Source organism: Micromys minutus, assembly GCF_963924665.1.
Source record: "Micromys minutus genome assembly, chromosome: 12".
NCBI lineage: Eukaryota > Metazoa > Chordata > Mammalia > Rodentia > Muridae > Micromys > Micromys minutus.
In genome coordinates this window covers 26,912,588-26,929,253 of record NC_137981.1, presented here as the reverse complement: position 1 = coordinate 26,929,253, position 16,666 = coordinate 26,912,588, and the positions used below count along the sequence as shown (strand labels likewise).

Sequence of the window (16,666 nt, the reverse complement as noted above, 5' to 3'; positions counted from 1 at the left end):
TGCAATAGGCCTTGGTGACAGATGAGCCACCCGGGAATTTCCCTTGTGGCTTGTTGCCAGCAGATCAGTTTCCAGCATCAATGTCACCAGAATCCTTTCTTTCTTTTTTCTTCTTCTTCTTTTTTTATACAAAAGTCTTGTAGGCTACAGACATGTTTCAGGTACACAGTGCCAATCATCAGGGACTCCTTAAGAACTGTGGGGAGGTGAGCCCCCTCCCAAGTTTGCTCTGGGTATACAGCCCAGGCCACACATCACCTTGGTGCCTGAAACCTGTTGCTGCCGACCCCAGGGCACCGGTACCTCCATCACTTGTTTCCTACCCATCGGCAGACCAGCAGAAGATTCTCCCCTTCTCATCGCCAACCAAGAGCTTGGCCTGGTTCCTTGGGAACAAAGAGAAAAGGTAAGAAGGCTGGGGGGCCATTGCATTGGAGCCACACATCTCAGCCAGCACCCGGGAAATCACAGCGTGGGGGGCTGCATCCAAGACACAGTGAAATTGTTCATGTCCGGTCTCCTCAGAAGCTGTGGGAGAGCATGGGAGAAAGGAATTCTGGGTGGGCCTGAGCATGTGGAGGGGCTTTGAACAGGGACTGTTTCAGATCTCAAAGCACTGGGAGAAAGGTGAGGGGCTGAGGGGCCAGCTGAGGTCTTCCTCTATCTCTCTGGCTTTCACATTGGAAGAGCACTTGCCTAGGAGGGATGCAGCCCCAGCCCCACCCCCAGCAGAGCAATCAGCATGAGCACTGGGTAAGCGCAGAGGTCTGCTTTCCTCCTCCCGCCCCACCCCCACACCACCCAGGCCACCCTGACATCCAGAACACACTGTGTGTGCACTTCCAACACTTGGGACTCCAGAAGGCTACCCTAGGCCAGGGAGAGAGGAAAGAGGAGTGGAGAGTCAGCCGCTCCTGTGATTACAACTCCTTAGGAGGGCTAACTGGATCACCATGACAACTAGACTGATAACCCAGTGTCATCTTTGAGACCACTCTGCATTGGCTACGTGACTTGATGAAGCATTTCCCCCATGTACCACAGTCATCCTCAGTGTGTTGCCATCACTAGTGGGATTCAGGACAAACGGATCTCTTTAAGACAAAACTACAAATTGTACTTCCCTACCACTTGCATTCTTCATGAATCTATGCATATTCATGAGATAGAGATCAAGAGCACATGGGGATTAGCAACAAGACAGGCCTCTGTAGTGATGGGTCTGATCACCCAGCTGTAAATGTTGGGACTTAGCTAGGTTGGCTCTAGCGCCCTCTGCTGGAGTCCTGGAGAAAGTTCTTAGGCTTGTAGGCTGTTCTTACCTAGTGATGGCCAGAGCTGTGACTGCGGGGCTTGCCTTGCTGGGCTTGCCACTCAAAGCAACGCTGACATCCAGCTCTCGGCTCAGAGCAAGATTCTTGGCCCACTTGTGACCTGTGCAAAGTGTGAGAGAGAAAAATTAAAGCACCAGTGGCTTCATGCACAAAGCCCATGCACCCATGCACAGGACCACACAGATACAGACATTTATATTTGTGGTCAGCAACTTGTTAAATTGAGGGGGAAAATATATTTAATCTTGGCCTGTGCTGTTGCAAAAAAAGGGCCGTCCCAATTTAATTTGCAGGCTGTGATAGTTACATGTGCTGACGTGCCGCGGTACCCATTGTGTACCAAATTGGATTTGTGTATTATTGCTTTCTAAATTGCATGCCTAGTTCAGCAAAATTGTTCATCAGTGTTTACTGGCTTTATGCTTAATAAGATGCCCCACAATACCTTGCTGCCAGGGTGTAATGCAGCCCTGTAATTGCCTAGTAAAAATAAATTACATAAAGTCTGCATTATCAACTTAGCTAAATCCTCTCACGCCCAACCAATAATTAAATGCTGAGAGAATTTTCTCAAAAAAAATATAATAACTCAATGATTGTTACCTCACTCATTCTAATGGCTACATTTAGAGGCAGACTGTCATTCCTTCGATGTGAAGGGTGAGAGGGAGAGACAGCAAGTGGGCATGGCCCGGTGAGAGCACTTCATCGGCTCACTAACTGACTGCTGGATCCTCCCGGAAGTGTTGAAGTGGCCGCCTATAGGTGCGTGGTACCCAGAGCACCAGGAATCACGAGAGGATAGGAGGCAAGAACACTGCTCATGGATGGAGACGGACGCTTGGAAATCCTAGCACAAGTCCTAACACTACTCTTCTCCTACGTCCGAATCTGGGGGCTGTTTTCTGAAGCAATCCATGCTCCGGTGGGCTAGTTCTTACCACAAATAATGAATAAATGAGTTCCAAGCAGAAATTAGATTACAGCTGCCCGCAGTGCATATCCTCAATGTTTACAGATCTCCTTTCTTGCCCCTGAAGACATTTGAGGGTGAGCAATAACATACTCACCAATATGACACATATGCAAATATTCACATGTCATGCCTAATTCTGATCTCCTTCCAACAAAACAGTTTTGAACATTATGACGAGGGCATCCCGGTTCCTTCTTGGAGCCATCCAGTGGGTTACATTCACAAATCTGCTCTCAGATTCCTTGACTTTAACAGAGACTCTGGTTTCTTTTAACTATTTGTGTACCACCTTGTCATTTAATCCTATTGGCAACCCCAATCCTGAAAGCCCACTTGCTGTTGATTCTGCAGGGCAGCAGTAACCTCAGGTCAGGACAGACAGTAGAGGGGGGTGAGTGTCCTGGGACTTCCTGTCAGCCAGAAAGCATTTTGTAATTTCCCTAATGTCATTACCACTATGTTCAAAGAGAAGGGATTTTTTGGAGTCTGACGAAGGAGTTCTGTGGAGTGGATTCTTACCTGCCTACTATTTCTCAGTGCCCTGTACTCTAAAAGGTTGAAATCACAAGAAATATTCATATCCAGCAGAAAAGAAACAGGGCCACTCCAGCTGTGGGGTAGAATCAAGTCTATAGTCTGGTCTCCTTCCTGTTCCTCAGACCACGTGGCTACTACTGTTTGTGCCAAACAGAAGCTGGGGATGCATTGTCCCTGCACTGAAGATCTGAGTCAGGGGTTAAGCCCACACTTTCAGATATGAAGAGGGCAGTTGAACATGAGACTAAGCTGACATTCTGTGTCATACATGTGTAGATGTGACTGGCTTCACAAATAGCCAGGGGTAAAGGATTCCTGAGCTGGCTTCTCCCTTGGGACAGAAACAGGACTGGCAACATGTGGCTGCTGTTCTCCAAAGAAGTGTAGAGCTCCTGTGTGCATAGCTATGAGATGAACTGACGCCTCATGGTCTCCAAGAAGCCCAGAGGGACAAGGCCACGGAGCTGATCACAGTTCTTGGTTTTGTGATGTTAATGCTCTGACTCAACCCAGGTTACAGCAAATTCCTAGAGATGCTAAAAGAAGGGATTTTTGGTTTCAGTAGAATGTGGGATACTGTAGAGCCTTAGCAAATGTCTGTGTGTTCTCTCTGGAGAACTCACAGTGGGTGTGTGCATGAATCAGGGAGGCACAAAACATGCAACAGAGGTAAATTAATTGAAAATGGCCACCATGCCCAAGTATCCCCCTGAGGTTGGAAAAAGTCCTCTCCTGTGGGTGGTTACTGCTTTAGGGAGCTAACAGGAGTACTTGGAAGATTGGGGAGCTCTCCAAGTATGTTAATGCACTTCCTTCCTTTCTGGGTCAACAAGAGAGACAGCTAGGTCTGGGATAGTAGTCATCTGAAGTCTGGGGTGGGCAGGAAGGATGTTTGCAGTGAAGATGACGGGGATGGTGGCAGAGATGTCTGAGTAGCTGGGGGTGCAGTGGTGTCATTTTGATGATGAGGGCTTTGCCTGCCTTTGTAGTAGAGGGACAGGTGAGGACAACTGTGTGATCTTATTTAAGGGCAACATCACTGCGGCTGTTTTAGTGGCAGAAGTGAACATGGGAGCAAGCTTTCGATAACTTTAGGCAAGTTGCTGAGCTTCCCTGTGCCTTTGTTGCCTTCTCTCTAAGTTGGACACCTTGCAATAATCTCCTGTTCGGCATTGCAGTCAGAAAGAAGAGGACGCATGAGAAGGGTTTTTAGCAGGGCATCTTATGCTCTCTGACATTGACCTGTGACAGCTTTGGTGATGGAGATGGTAGATTTTGCACTTCAGTCTCACCTGTCACACGAGAAGAGGGCTTTGCCATACGATAGTGGTCTCCTGTTTTTGCAAATATCACCTGGGAATGTGTGTGACATGTCCAGCCCAGGAACACTGACCTTTTTCAATGGGTTGGGCTGAGTCCCAGGGTAGGGAAGTACATTTATACTAAGTCCCCAGATGAGTAAAAACAAGGTATAATGAGGGCTAATGGGGCGTCTGAGATATGGCAGATCTACCTCCTCCTCACTGGGAGAATGGTGCCTTTCTGCTTACAGGCTGGCTGTCCAGATAATTAACCAGTTGCATTTGTCCTGGGTTGTGGCTCCCAGGACCATCAGAGAGCATCAAAGGAGAACATGTAGACATATGTACCCACTAAGCCCTGGCCCCCTGACACCCCACCATATCCTACTCCATTGGTACAATAAGAACAGCAGAGTCCAGTGGAGGACTCAGCAGAGCTTCTCATACTGCTTCCTCGTACACACAATCCTTGCAGATTGTCCTCTGATGTCATGGTCTGAATCTGAAATATTTCTCCTAGACTCATGGCCAGAATGTTCTGACTCCAGCCCATGGCACTGTTTTGTAAACACTAAATGGTGGGAACTGTTTGAAAGAAACATGTCACTGTCATGCCCAGCATTGGTCATGGTCTCCCTCCTTCGTTGCGTGGGAACACCTGCCATGTCACGTTTCCAATGTCACAAATGCCACCATGTTCCTCCCTCACTGATAATGCCTGAAGCCATGGGCAGAACCCATGAACCCTTCTGCCCTGGAATTGTTTCTGCCAGGCAGGTATGGTATCACAGAAACCAAAAGTAATAATATAGTCCTTGTGCTGGGAGGACTTCCTTAAGCTCTGATGTCCTGTGTGGAGCTGTAGTCCTGGTGCCAATGCAAAGAGAGAAGTACAGGAGAGTAACATGAGTCAAGATCTCCACGCAGGTACCTCTGGGGCTGAGGGGCTCAGTGGAGGGCTCCTCCATCACTGCCTGCCTGGGAACAGACATCTTCACGTCCTCTGTCTTCCAAATCTGTCCAGAAAAGAGAACATGTATGTCATGACCTGGTAGAATTATACTGTCTTCAGAGTCAGCTTGGCCTCTCTCTATTCCCTTGCACCTGGGGGGCCCTGGAAGACAGGGATAGGCCCTAAGCATTCATTTTTGATGGTATCATCGGGAAATGGGGCGTTTAGGTTTCAGCTCCCCTGGCACTGCCTCAGACTGTAAGTTTGCTTCACTTTTAAATGGATCTCACGGGAGCGCGTGGATGCATGTTTGTGAGCATGCACATAGGTGTGGAGGCACATGCACCCTGTGGAGGTCAGAGGTCAATTTTGGGTATCTGATTTTTACTCTCCACCCTATGTTTTGAAACAGGAGGTCTCACCAAAGCACCATCTCACCAAAGCACCATCTCACCGAAGCCCCACCTCACCAAAGCACCATCTCACCGAAGCCCCACCTCACCAAAGCACAATCTCACCAAAGCCCCATCTCACCAAAGCCCCACCTCACCGAAGCCCCACCTCATCTTATCATTTCAGCTACACTGGCTGGTTAGCAAGCACCTGCCACCACCTCCTAATGCCTGGACTTGACACACAAATCAGTTTTTGGGTTTTTTAATCCAGCTTTTATATGGGTGCTGGAGATCTGAATTCAGGTCTCTCTGCTTTAGCAGAGAGCATTTAAGCCGTTGATCTGTCTCTGCAGTTCCTCCCCTGCCTGTCTAACCCTAAACCCCAACTTCTGTGTTCTTTCCTATTCTCTGGGCCCACCTGCATATGTACCTGCAGCTCCAGACTGTCCTTCAGAGGTAAAACCAACAACAATTCACATGTTTCTTTGAGCTCCCCAGCACCTCACTTAATTCTGGGGCTGGGAGGTTCTAGGAGCTCAATCATTCATTGAATGAATAAAGGCTGAGTACGTTTCTCCTACGCATGCCCCAGGCAGACTCAGGGAAGTCACTGTATTCATGGCTCAGTCACGATGGTTCCTCTTTCTCATCTGGGTTCACATCGTACTCACCAATCCTATATCTATGTCACCTTTCAGTGTCTTGGCCATCTAGGACCAGAGGTCATGTGCCCGTCACTGAGAAAAAACACTTACAGAGATGTCCCTAGGGTATCTCTCCTCAGGCTTATTCCATCTGTGCTGGCCCACTGACCTCCACATACACCAACTGCTCCTCATTCTCAGATCTCAGCTTTGTCACTTGAGCCTGACTGCACCACTCCCCTTCTCCTCCAGGGGCAGCATCTTCTCACAGGTCAGGGTGTCGGGTGAGCCAACTGATTACCCACTCTCCTCCCTCATTCTCTCATCCTTCCTGCCAGTCTCAGAAAACCCACTCTGAGTCCTGACTTCAATGTTTCCTTCTCTTCTTGGCTTCCCAGAGGTCCTTCTGAAAGCTCATGCTACTCTCTGATCTCAACCATGGCACATACCACATGCAGAGCATTTTATATTTGTTTTTCTTCTAAAACGTGGGTGTCCCAACAAAAAGGGGACTGCAGTGGCGTGTGTGGTATCTTGATGTGATATTCAGAGTTAAGCAAGTGGGTTGATGGATGGATGGATGGTTAGATAGCTGGATGGAAGTTCTGGTAGGTCGATGAATGGATTGCTGGATGGATAGACAGCTGGACAAAAGCTTGGATGAATATCGGATGAGTGGGTAGAAAGATAAACAGCCAGTAGGTGGGTAGATAGATTGGTGGATAAATGGTTTGGTAAGTTGGCCTCATGAGTTTTATATATCTTCCAGTCTTGTTCTATAGTCTGTTGAACTTAACCATTCATTAGTCATACCTTGTAACGTGTGTATGTGTGTGTATGTGTGTGTGTGTGTGTATGTGTGTGTGTGTGTGTGTGTGTGTGTGTGTGTGTGTGTGATTTTCTCTTTGTCATAAAAAATGTACCACCCTTCCCTTGACTTGCTGTAGGTATCTGTATGGAATATTTTCAGATTCCACATGCAGCATTTGACCCATAGAAAGAGTGAATAAATGAGGAAAACAGTTATCATATTGGTATTCATTCTGCCCAAAACTACACTTACCCGAACCATGCCGTCCTTACTCCCGGTGATGATAACATGGCTTGCATCCCACGCTGGCCTCTCTGCTATGCAGCAGCATGTTATAGTTCCTTCTGGGCCCCAGGCTGTAGTAATACTAACCAGGGGCTGTCCATTGACATCCCACAGGGACAAGTGGGCTCCAGCACAGGAGACAATGGTCCCCTACAGCAAGGAGATCGGGCTTTATTTTGTGCAAGATTCACCGGCAGCTTATACATTACATGCTCAATCACCTAGTTAATACACTAAAGTGTCCCCATTTCACATCTTCTTACAGGCTTCTGATCTCATCAACCTACTTAGACAACTTAGTTTGATGATGTAATTGAGATATGGTTGGAAGAAACAGATAACTAGGGGGATGCCTTTTAAGGGTATATCTTGTCTCTGCTTTTCTGAGCTCTCTCTTTCCTGAATGTCATGACATAAACAACTTTGCCCCTTCTCTGTGCTGTTTTTCCTTGACTCAGGCCCCAGGCAATGAAGCCACCTGAGCATCGACTGAAATGTCTAAAATGGCTAGCCAAAATAAGTCTGTGCTTTAGGACAGTGGCGCAGGTTTCGACTCCTTCAAGATCCTGACTCCTAACAACATCTTGGCTTCCAGAAAAGATGCAGTCTGAAGACTGCCCCTGTCTCTCCAGATAAGGGGCCTACAACTGGCTATCCAGCATTGCCTCCATGAAGAAATTTGGACTTTATCTAGTGGAGGACAGCATACAGCGGTGCCAATGACAGCAGACAGCTCATTGAACCCTGCAATGTCCTTCCAGAAGAATCTTCAGGAAGAGGACACTCTATTGTCTCCTAACAGGTTCATTTATATCTTGAGCCTTGGGCTGGCATGGGCATATCTTCCTGACCTGCCTTGCTGTGTAAATACCAGAGCAAACACTTCCTAGTGCCCTACTTTCTATTGGCAGGGCATGGCTGGCGCACAGAGCCATATCCACATTTGGGAATGATCATCGTATGTCTGTCCCTGGGTTTTCTTTGGCAGCACTGTCCAAAATACTATCGTGCAGGCTCAGAGTGATGGGAAGTAGACCCAGAAATGGAGAAATAAACCAGGTCTCACCGAGACATCACTGATGGCAACGGCTGAGATGCCTTCCCGGTGGACAGGCAGGCAGGCCACACGAGAGAGGTGGTCTATGTCCCACAGTATACAGGTGCGATCCTGGGATCCACTCACTAGGAGGCTGAAGGTGACAGAGGCTGCTAGACATGTGACAGCCTGGGTGTGTCCATACAAGGCCTAGGAAGAGGAGGCACGGCCATGGGTTATAAGAGAGACTTACAGAATGGCTACTAATAGGTTGTCTCTGCTTCTGGGTGCCAGATGAGACAACAGAGATTCAGAGTGAATCAGTAATTTTACAGACATGATTATGAGGGAGTGGCAGTCGGGAGTGCATATATGTTGGCCTCTTGGTTGCATCGACTCCTAGAACCTGGGGCGTCTCTTTGTCCAGCAAGGGGCCTGAGCATCCTTATGTCTGTCCTCTCCTTCCAATCTTCTTGAATCTGAAGCAGCCCCTTGGACTGCTAGTATGCAAAGGTTTCAAATGGCAAAGGACACCCAGGCTAGCAGGCTCAGCAGATCTGGGGTCTTAGTGGATGTGTCTCTGCTTTGTTAAATGAGAAACTCTGGTGATGGTACCTTGCAATCTGCATTTTCTCACACATCCCATCCAAGAAGTCTCAGGCATACTTAAGTTGGACATATATCACACTATGGAGACTTGGAAATAAAGCAATTCTTAAACCAGATTGGGAAAAAAAAAAGACTGACTGCAAGCTGGGGCATTACAAAAAGTGTTCAAACTCCTGTTGTTTTGTGTTGAGAAAGGGATATAAACAACATAGCCTAGGCTAGTCTTGAGCCTGTGAACATCCAGCCCAAACTGGGATTACAGTCATAGAATTATTAGCACGAGCCACTGGGGCTGACTAAAGATGTGGGTCATCATCAGCCTGGCAGGCTTGGCAGCGAGCACTTTTACCAGTAGAGTTTTCTGGCTGGCATAAAATGTGACTTTTTTCAGACCGATGGATATGATATAAGTTCATGTCCTATGGTTTTTTGGGGACTTGCTCTTGACCTTTTAGACTATTTGATCTTAGCCTTTAGTCTTGATTCGTAGCTGGCTTTGAAGATAGATCTCTTCCTAGAAATCTTAAGGGGCCAAGTTCCTCCTGGGCCCAGTGCTCCTGGCTATAGTGAAGGTTCTACCCCAAGCATCCCAGAGAGGTGCCCAAAGTGGTTCTCTGTTTGAATATGTCTGCCATTCCTTAGAATCGCCCAGAGGAGTGCAGAGGTGGCACTCTGAATGACTGGGTTGGCTCAGCAACGGACAGAGCTCCAGCCCTGGCAGAGACAAACTGCTCACTCATTTGGATCAATGAGACAGAGCATCATCTTTCAAAGCTGTCATTTTGCCTGGTGACAGCTATTAAAAAACTTGCCACAAGTTCCCATTTGTCCTCAACGGATCCTAATGAGACACTAACCAGATGGTGGTGGCAAATCTCTGGACGTGACCCATCGAAGATTTGAATTGTCTCAAAAGCATGAAAAAAGAGGGAAGAAGAGATTGACAAGAATCCTCTGACCTTCAGAATAGCCTGAGTCTGATGATGAAGTTCTGACCGTGAAGGACATTACACCACCGAAGGACACAGACAAAGGCATCCTGACACAGTCCCTGAGGTGAGTGGTCTGGGGCTTCAGAGAGAATGACTGGGCATAGCAGCACAGACTACATTATGGGATCAAGTCAGCCTGTTTTGTGCAGAGAGGAGAGTGTGCACAGCCTGGGAGGGCACTGTCTACACAGGCGTGGTTTGTTGACATCCATCAGCCCAGAAACTGCAGTGTCAGGAGACAACTAGTGTCCCGCCATCTTGAAAAGCAGGAAACCCAAGGCAGAGCCTGGCAGTTCTAAATGTGCACCCAGTAGGCTCTTTCTTCTTATTTTACTTTCTTTCCTTCTACTTTCCTTTTTTTCACTTTCCTTTCTTTCTTTTTTTTTCTTTGCAGAATGCATATAATTAAAAACAACTACGTTATATCATCTTACATCTAGCAAAACATAAATACAACACGGTAAAATCAAACCTCTCAAAATAATTTTCCATGACAACCTGTTACGGCAAGGTGGGTAGTCTCAATGAATTGTTGACAACATTGGAGAGCTATCGAATAATTTTGGAAACCGGTATCAGTAACCCTCCTCAAAATTCATCATACGGAAACAATTAGTCAGAAGCAAACAGAACATATATATGACATGTCTTCCGTGGCACTGTTGAAAATGGTTAAAAGTTGCAAATAACCTAATTGTCTAGTTTTAGAAGAAATGGTTTATTAAACCGTGGCACACTGACATAACAATTGAAATGTAATTTTATGGAAATGGAATCATCTGGAACAATTGAAATGCAAATTATAGACGCTGTAGAAAAATGAAAACAATTTGATAAGCTAGCTGAAAATGAAACAAAAGTGTCTGTATAAGACTTGGGAAGGCACAGATATATGTGTAGGGGTCGGTAGTGTGCAGAGATGAAAAATTTTCATAGAGAAAGCAAAGAATTTCTTATTTTTAAAGTGAATTTAAGATTGCCTTTAGTGTTTCACATCTTTAAAAACAAACACATTCTGAACTGTTTTGAATCTATTTCATAATGACCTCAAGAGACACAGGTCAAGGACAGACCTGCCCCCTCCCTTTGATAAGCAGTTAGAGGTCTCTGTTCTCAGCCTGCTATATGGGTCCTGTCCCTGTCACCCCCTGTCTGAAAAGTTCCATTTCCTGAATCTATGAACTTGGAAGAACCACTTGGCTTCTTTCTTTCTTTCTTTCTTTCTTTCTTTCTTTCTTCCTTCCTTCCTTCCTTCCTTCCTTGCTTCCTTCCTTCTTTTCCTTCCTTCCTTCCTTCTCTTTCTTTTTTTCTTTCTTTCTTTTTTGGTTTTTGTTGTTGTTTTGAGACACGACAGTTTCTCTGCATAGATCTGGCTGCCCAGGAACTATTTTTAACCAAGACTGTAGGGGTGATAATAGCTCTCCTTTCTTAGGGCCATCAGAAGGTAAAGTGAGGCGAGGCTTGTGAAAATGCTTTATAACAGCCACCACGTAGAGGTCCCACAGTATCACCTGACCCAGGAGACTGACTTCTCAGGCCCAGGGCTACATGGAAGCATCTGCCCCATGTACTACAGTCAGGCACCCATGGAGGCTCCTGCTCATCAGATCTACTCAGAGATTGACCCTGCCCAGATTTCAGAGCTGTTGACTGTCCTCCGCTCCTGCTTTGACACCATGGTTGCCAAAGATACGACACCTATGAGAGGTACACACCTGTCGGAGTTTCAGGCCTCTTGGGCGACCTTTGACCAGGCTGAGCTCCCACACGCACACCACCGCACTGGCCCCGGATGTGATGATCATCGTAGGAGATGGGCATATGGCACACAGACAGGGACCCCAGGCAGCCAGGTTCTCAAACGTCATCAGGATCTGTGAGAGATGAGTGCTGAATGCTGACACAGCAGCTACTGAGAAACCAAGCAGGTCAGAGAAATAGGAAACACCTAGGTGAACCCAGAGGCAGGCTTAGGGACTGAATTTAAGCCATCCCGGATTTGTTCCTACGAAAGAGCTCCTAAGAGCAGGCAGACACTTGCTAAGTAGCTATGCAGAAGCTGTAAAACCCCATGGAATGTGATGTGTGAGATGGGAGCACAGCTCAGCCCGAGACAGTGGTAGAACAGGAATGGGAAATTTGGGGGACTAGTTACAATGACTGCCTCTAGCAGCTTGAGGGGTGAGGTTATAAATAGGGCTAGAAGCATGGATTAATTGTATAGCATAGGGGACTAGGGTGGGGTAGAAGGGAGTTTGGGTAGTGAGGGTTCTGTAGAAAAGACAGAAACAACTGGAAGTCTACAGAGTACAATGGGACCATTAAACACATACACAGTCATGTACACACACACACACACACACACAAGAGAAAGGGAGAGAGGAGGGAGAGGGAGGGTTTGCTCTTCTTGGAAGCTGTTAAATGTTCAGCCTGAGCCCTTCTCATCGGAGTGGTGCCTGGAGTGAAGGAGCCCAGGAGCGCCTACCCAGAGTAAATGCACATCTGGATAGGCTTTGGGTAGCCCATGATCAATCAGATTTGGTTGCTGAGGTAATATGGTGTCCTCTGCCAACCTAAAGTGCACCTGGGAGAGAGTCAAGACCCCAAAACCCTGGCCCTGTCACCCCACCCTGTGTGCTGTCACCTTGTCAGAGCCATAGCTCCCCAGGCAGCAACTGAAGTCATCAAAGCCCCAGCTGAAGGTCCTGTTCCAGAGAGGGGGTATCAGCAGTTTATTCTTCTCCACCGCTAGGATCGACTTCTCAGTAGGAACAATGTGGCCGATGGCCCCTTTTGGGGATTCTGACCCTAGAGAGAAAAGGTACATATCTGCCCCCCAGTGAGTATACTGGGATATGCAATAAGAAAAAGCACTTTTCACTGGGCCCAGAGAGAAGAATACAGAGCTTCATCAAGCTTACTGCCTGGCCAGGAGCCGCTGACTGAGGCTTGCATCCCACTTAGGAGCAGCCTTAAGTGTCCCTTTTCCTGCTCCCTCTCTAACCAGGACTCACAAGTTTCAGTGACTTTCTTCAGAGATACCAGAAGCCTAGACAGTATATTGGGACAGATGATCTAAAGTCACAGAGCTTGGGTGACTCTGTCCCCCAATCCTTCCTGCATGCTTTGGAGGGAGGCCAGACATGTGGTCCTGATCCCACCGTAGTTTCACTAGCTAAACTCTGGAAGCCGTGCCTGGCCCCAGTCGGAATCCAGCCCAGAGTCAGCTTGCTGATGATCAGCTGATATCCCAGGGAAGTCTACCCCGTCCTTCCTGCATTCTCTTTGGAGGAGCAGAGATAATGGTCCCCTCCCAGAGAATGCTTCCTGGGCAGCACAGGGATGAGTAATGTGGGAGGAGACTGTGTTCAATGCAGATGCCCCTCTCTCGCCCTGTGCAAGTTGTAACAAGAAAGCCACCCTCTTCTGGAACTCTACAATTCACACAAGCTGGGGAGATGTAAGGCTGGGACTCATGAGCACCTGCCCCAGGGCACATGTCCTTAGCTGTCAATTGTGTGCATACATGCATTCTGGGTGCCCGAGAGCAACAGGGGTGCAGAGCCTACCATTTGTTTTTGGAGGGGTGTGTATGGAATGCGTTTTTGTATATGTACGTAAGAGGTGTGTGTGTGTGTGTGTGTGTGTGTGTGTGTGTGTGTGTCTTAGAAGTCAGGGCCTAACCTACAAGTCCTAGACACCTCCATATCAGAGATCACCTTCCAGTGCCCATTGACTTCGGAGACATAGCCATTCTTCTTCCCAAGCCTGGGTCCTTGAACTAGAGCAGTGGTTCTCAACCTGTGGGTCATGACCCCTTCAGGGGGGTTGGTTGAATGACCCTTTCACAGGAGTCACAATCAGATATTTTAGATATTTACATTATAATTCATAACAGTAGCAAAATTATAGTTATGAAGTAGCAATGATATAATATGTGTAGAGGTCACCAAAACATAAAGAACTGTATTAAAGGGTCACAGCATTAGGAAGGTTGAGAACCACTGGCCTAGAGGAATCTAGTTCCTAAAGGAAGAACTGTGAGACAGTGAAAGCCCGGGTACTCACCTTTGACTGTGACCTGAGAGGGTCTCAGTGCTGACAGACTGTGGAGGAAGGACTGTGAATGACCTGGAAGGCCTGCCGGGGCAGAAGCATCTTTCCCGGCCACTGGAGGTTTCCCTGTGCTGTTTCTGGATGGGTGAGGTTTCGTGAATATCTGTAGACATAGACAAACACACCACACAGGTCATTAGGAGGTAGACGCCTTCTGGGGGGGGGGGTGGCCATCACCCTAAGCATCACATCTGTATCCTTACTCTGGGCACCATCAGCCTGGCCTTCCTCCAGCATAACGTGAGTGTCAGCAGGCTCCTCAGATGAGGCTGCTATTTTCCCTAAGTCATAGAACAAGCTCCTCTGTTTTCAGCTACTTGGTATTTCAGCTCATTAGAAATAATAGTAACAGCATCAACCATATATGTAACAGAACATAGCATTATTCCATGTCAACAACGTCACCTTATCCTAGTTCTGAAGGCTAGGGATGACTCTCCCTTCATCTCTGTCAAGGGACAGAGCATCCTTGTTCTCTTTCCCACGCATGTGCTGCCTGCTCTGGATAAAGCAAGATGAATGTTGTGGCCCGCCATACCTACCTGCTTGGGCACCTGTCCAAAGTTGCTGATGAACCCCAGGATGGTGCTCTTGATCAGGGGGTCAGAGATGCTGCTGAGGTCTATTCTGTCACCATAGAAGTAGGGGTGGAAAGTGTTCACTGCCTCTACAGCAGCTGGTCCCTGCTGCTTATACCCAAAAATTAGGTCTATCCAGTGGTGGAGGTTGCTGCTGACGAAGTCACTTTCCAGAGCCTGAAGTCAAAGCCCAAAGAGAACTTCTAAGTGATGCTTTACACAAACAAACACCAGTTCTCTACACTTCAGCCTCTGTGTGAGGTTGTGTGCATTGTACTTATAGGTGTGTCTGTAGAGAAAGGTCGGAGGATAACTGTAGGCGCCAATCTGCACATGCTTCCCCTCCCCCATTTTAATTCTTCTAATTTAATTTTATCTCTTTTAGACATAGTCTTTCATTAGAATTTGCAGAGCTTCCCAGAGCTCAGTAAGACCCCCCTTGAAACAGAGTTTTCTGTTTTCACCCTCAAGCACTAGGCTTACAAACATGCACACAACACAGCTTTTGTGGGTGTGTCGTAGCATCTCATTCTGGGTTGATTAAGTTTCTTTGATGAGTAACAATGCTGAGCACAATATCGTTCCCTTATCGGTGTTTCTGGGTAACAAGCTCAGTCATCTCCCCTCAAAACCTCATGATAGGCGAGGGCACTGTGGGGCCTCCAAACCATCTCTGAGCTATATTGAGAACAGTCCGGGTAGTGGCCTACTTGTGGGGCTGCTGAGGACACTGAGATGCCCCCAGAGAGTCGGGCTCACTCCCTGTCATGATGCCCATCACAGCAGTCTAGAATAAATACAGAGCAAACTGGCATTCTTCAAACATCCAGGAAGACAAGCCCTGGCCCTGGCCCTTCTCTGGTTTCTCCAGACATCAAAGCCTCGAGGTTTCTCCCCACCAGTGAGACAAAATGTCATGGAGACAGGGAAGTGCTGGGGTGCATATCAGGACAGTCTGGAGTGTCTCACCTGCCTGTGTAAGCTGATGAATTTCCTCGGATCCCCGTCAGCCCAGGGAGGGAGCTGCACATCCCCCAGTGTTGTTCCATCCTGCATGCAGCCTGAGTGTGAAGGGAGACAGGCCGAAGTGAGGCCTTGATAGGTTCGTCACATCCGTGTTGTCTGCAGCTGCCAACTCCTTGCAGGTTATAATGTAAGCTGCATCCTACCAGACCACACTGCCTCTTCCCACTTCTGTCCAGGGAACCTCAGTCCTCCTCTGCTTGGCACTACAGTTGGCATCCTTCATGAGGTCCTCTTGGTTTCCCAGGCAACACTAGAGCTAGATCCCCAATCACACAGTATTTCTGCATCTCCCTCACCACTAGCACTGCCTTTCACCTGGGGTCCTAAACAGCAGCAGACATTGATAACAACCCAAGCATTCTTTCATGCCCATCTGTCTATGCTAGGTACCACTTGACGTTCTTGGCGCACGCTATGTTCCTAAGTCTTCAACCAATGATAAGGGTTTTAAGATGGAGTGCCCTCAGAAAGTAAGAAGAGGAGCCTGGATTCCAGCCCAAGTGCCTCCAGTATACCAGCTGCTAACTTTGAACAAGCTACTTTGACTTCTAAGGGACTCAGTTTCTCCATCTGTAAGTGTGGCAGTGCTAACAAAACCATGTGGAGTTGGCATGAGATAAGAAAAGCAAGCGTACGACACACACAGAATAATACTAGCCTAGCTATGACCTGTGCTCAGCTCCTATAGTCTTGCTTGAACTTATGGAGCAAGTAGAATAGCTTTGCCTAAGGAGGAGAAGGGGAGGGGATAATGGGGGAAGGGATTTCTAAGAGAGAACTGGGGCACATGAGAAAGAAGAGGAAGGAGGGGGAGGGGTCGAGGAGGGGTGGTGAGGAGGATGGAAAATTAATAAATAAATGAATAAAAAATAAATAAAAATAATAATTAAAAAACCATTTCCCTCTAGTCTGGGCTTTCAGGCTATGCCAAGTCTCACTTTCTCTTTACCCAGCTTCAGTCTCTTCTTGGGGAACAGAATAACACAGTCTCTTCAATTCGCTCTCAAACTATGGTCCTGACTGTTTTCCTCAAGGGACTTTTCAACACCACATAGAGTTTCACTTCATTTGTTT

General features: G+C 47.4%; 1 protein-coding gene across 1 annotated transcript in view; it reads right to left on the bottom strand.

Annotated features, from left to right (window-relative positions):
- Positions 1-298: 298 nt before the first annotated feature.
- Positions 299-16,666, bottom strand: part of WDFY4 (WDFY family member 4) — a gene marked incomplete at its 5' end in the record, with an annotated part of 200,092 nt that continues 183,724 nt past the window's right edge. The window contains 10 exons of the mRNA XM_080926733.1: positions 299-386; positions 1,323-1,434; positions 5,080-5,164; positions 7,203-7,385; positions 8,302-8,481; positions 11,588-11,746; positions 12,517-12,701; positions 13,941-14,091; positions 14,531-14,743; positions 15,536-15,627. Of these exons, the coding sequence (XP_080782859.1) occupies positions 320-386; positions 1,323-1,434; positions 5,080-5,164; positions 7,203-7,385; positions 8,302-8,481; positions 11,588-11,746; positions 12,517-12,701; positions 13,941-14,091; positions 14,531-14,743; positions 15,536-15,627 (1,427 nt within the window). The 3' untranslated portion in view covers positions 299-319. The remainder of the gene's footprint in view (positions 387-1,322; positions 1,435-5,079; positions 5,165-7,202; positions 7,386-8,301; positions 8,482-11,587; positions 11,747-12,516; positions 12,702-13,940; positions 14,092-14,530; positions 14,744-15,535; positions 15,628-16,666) is intronic.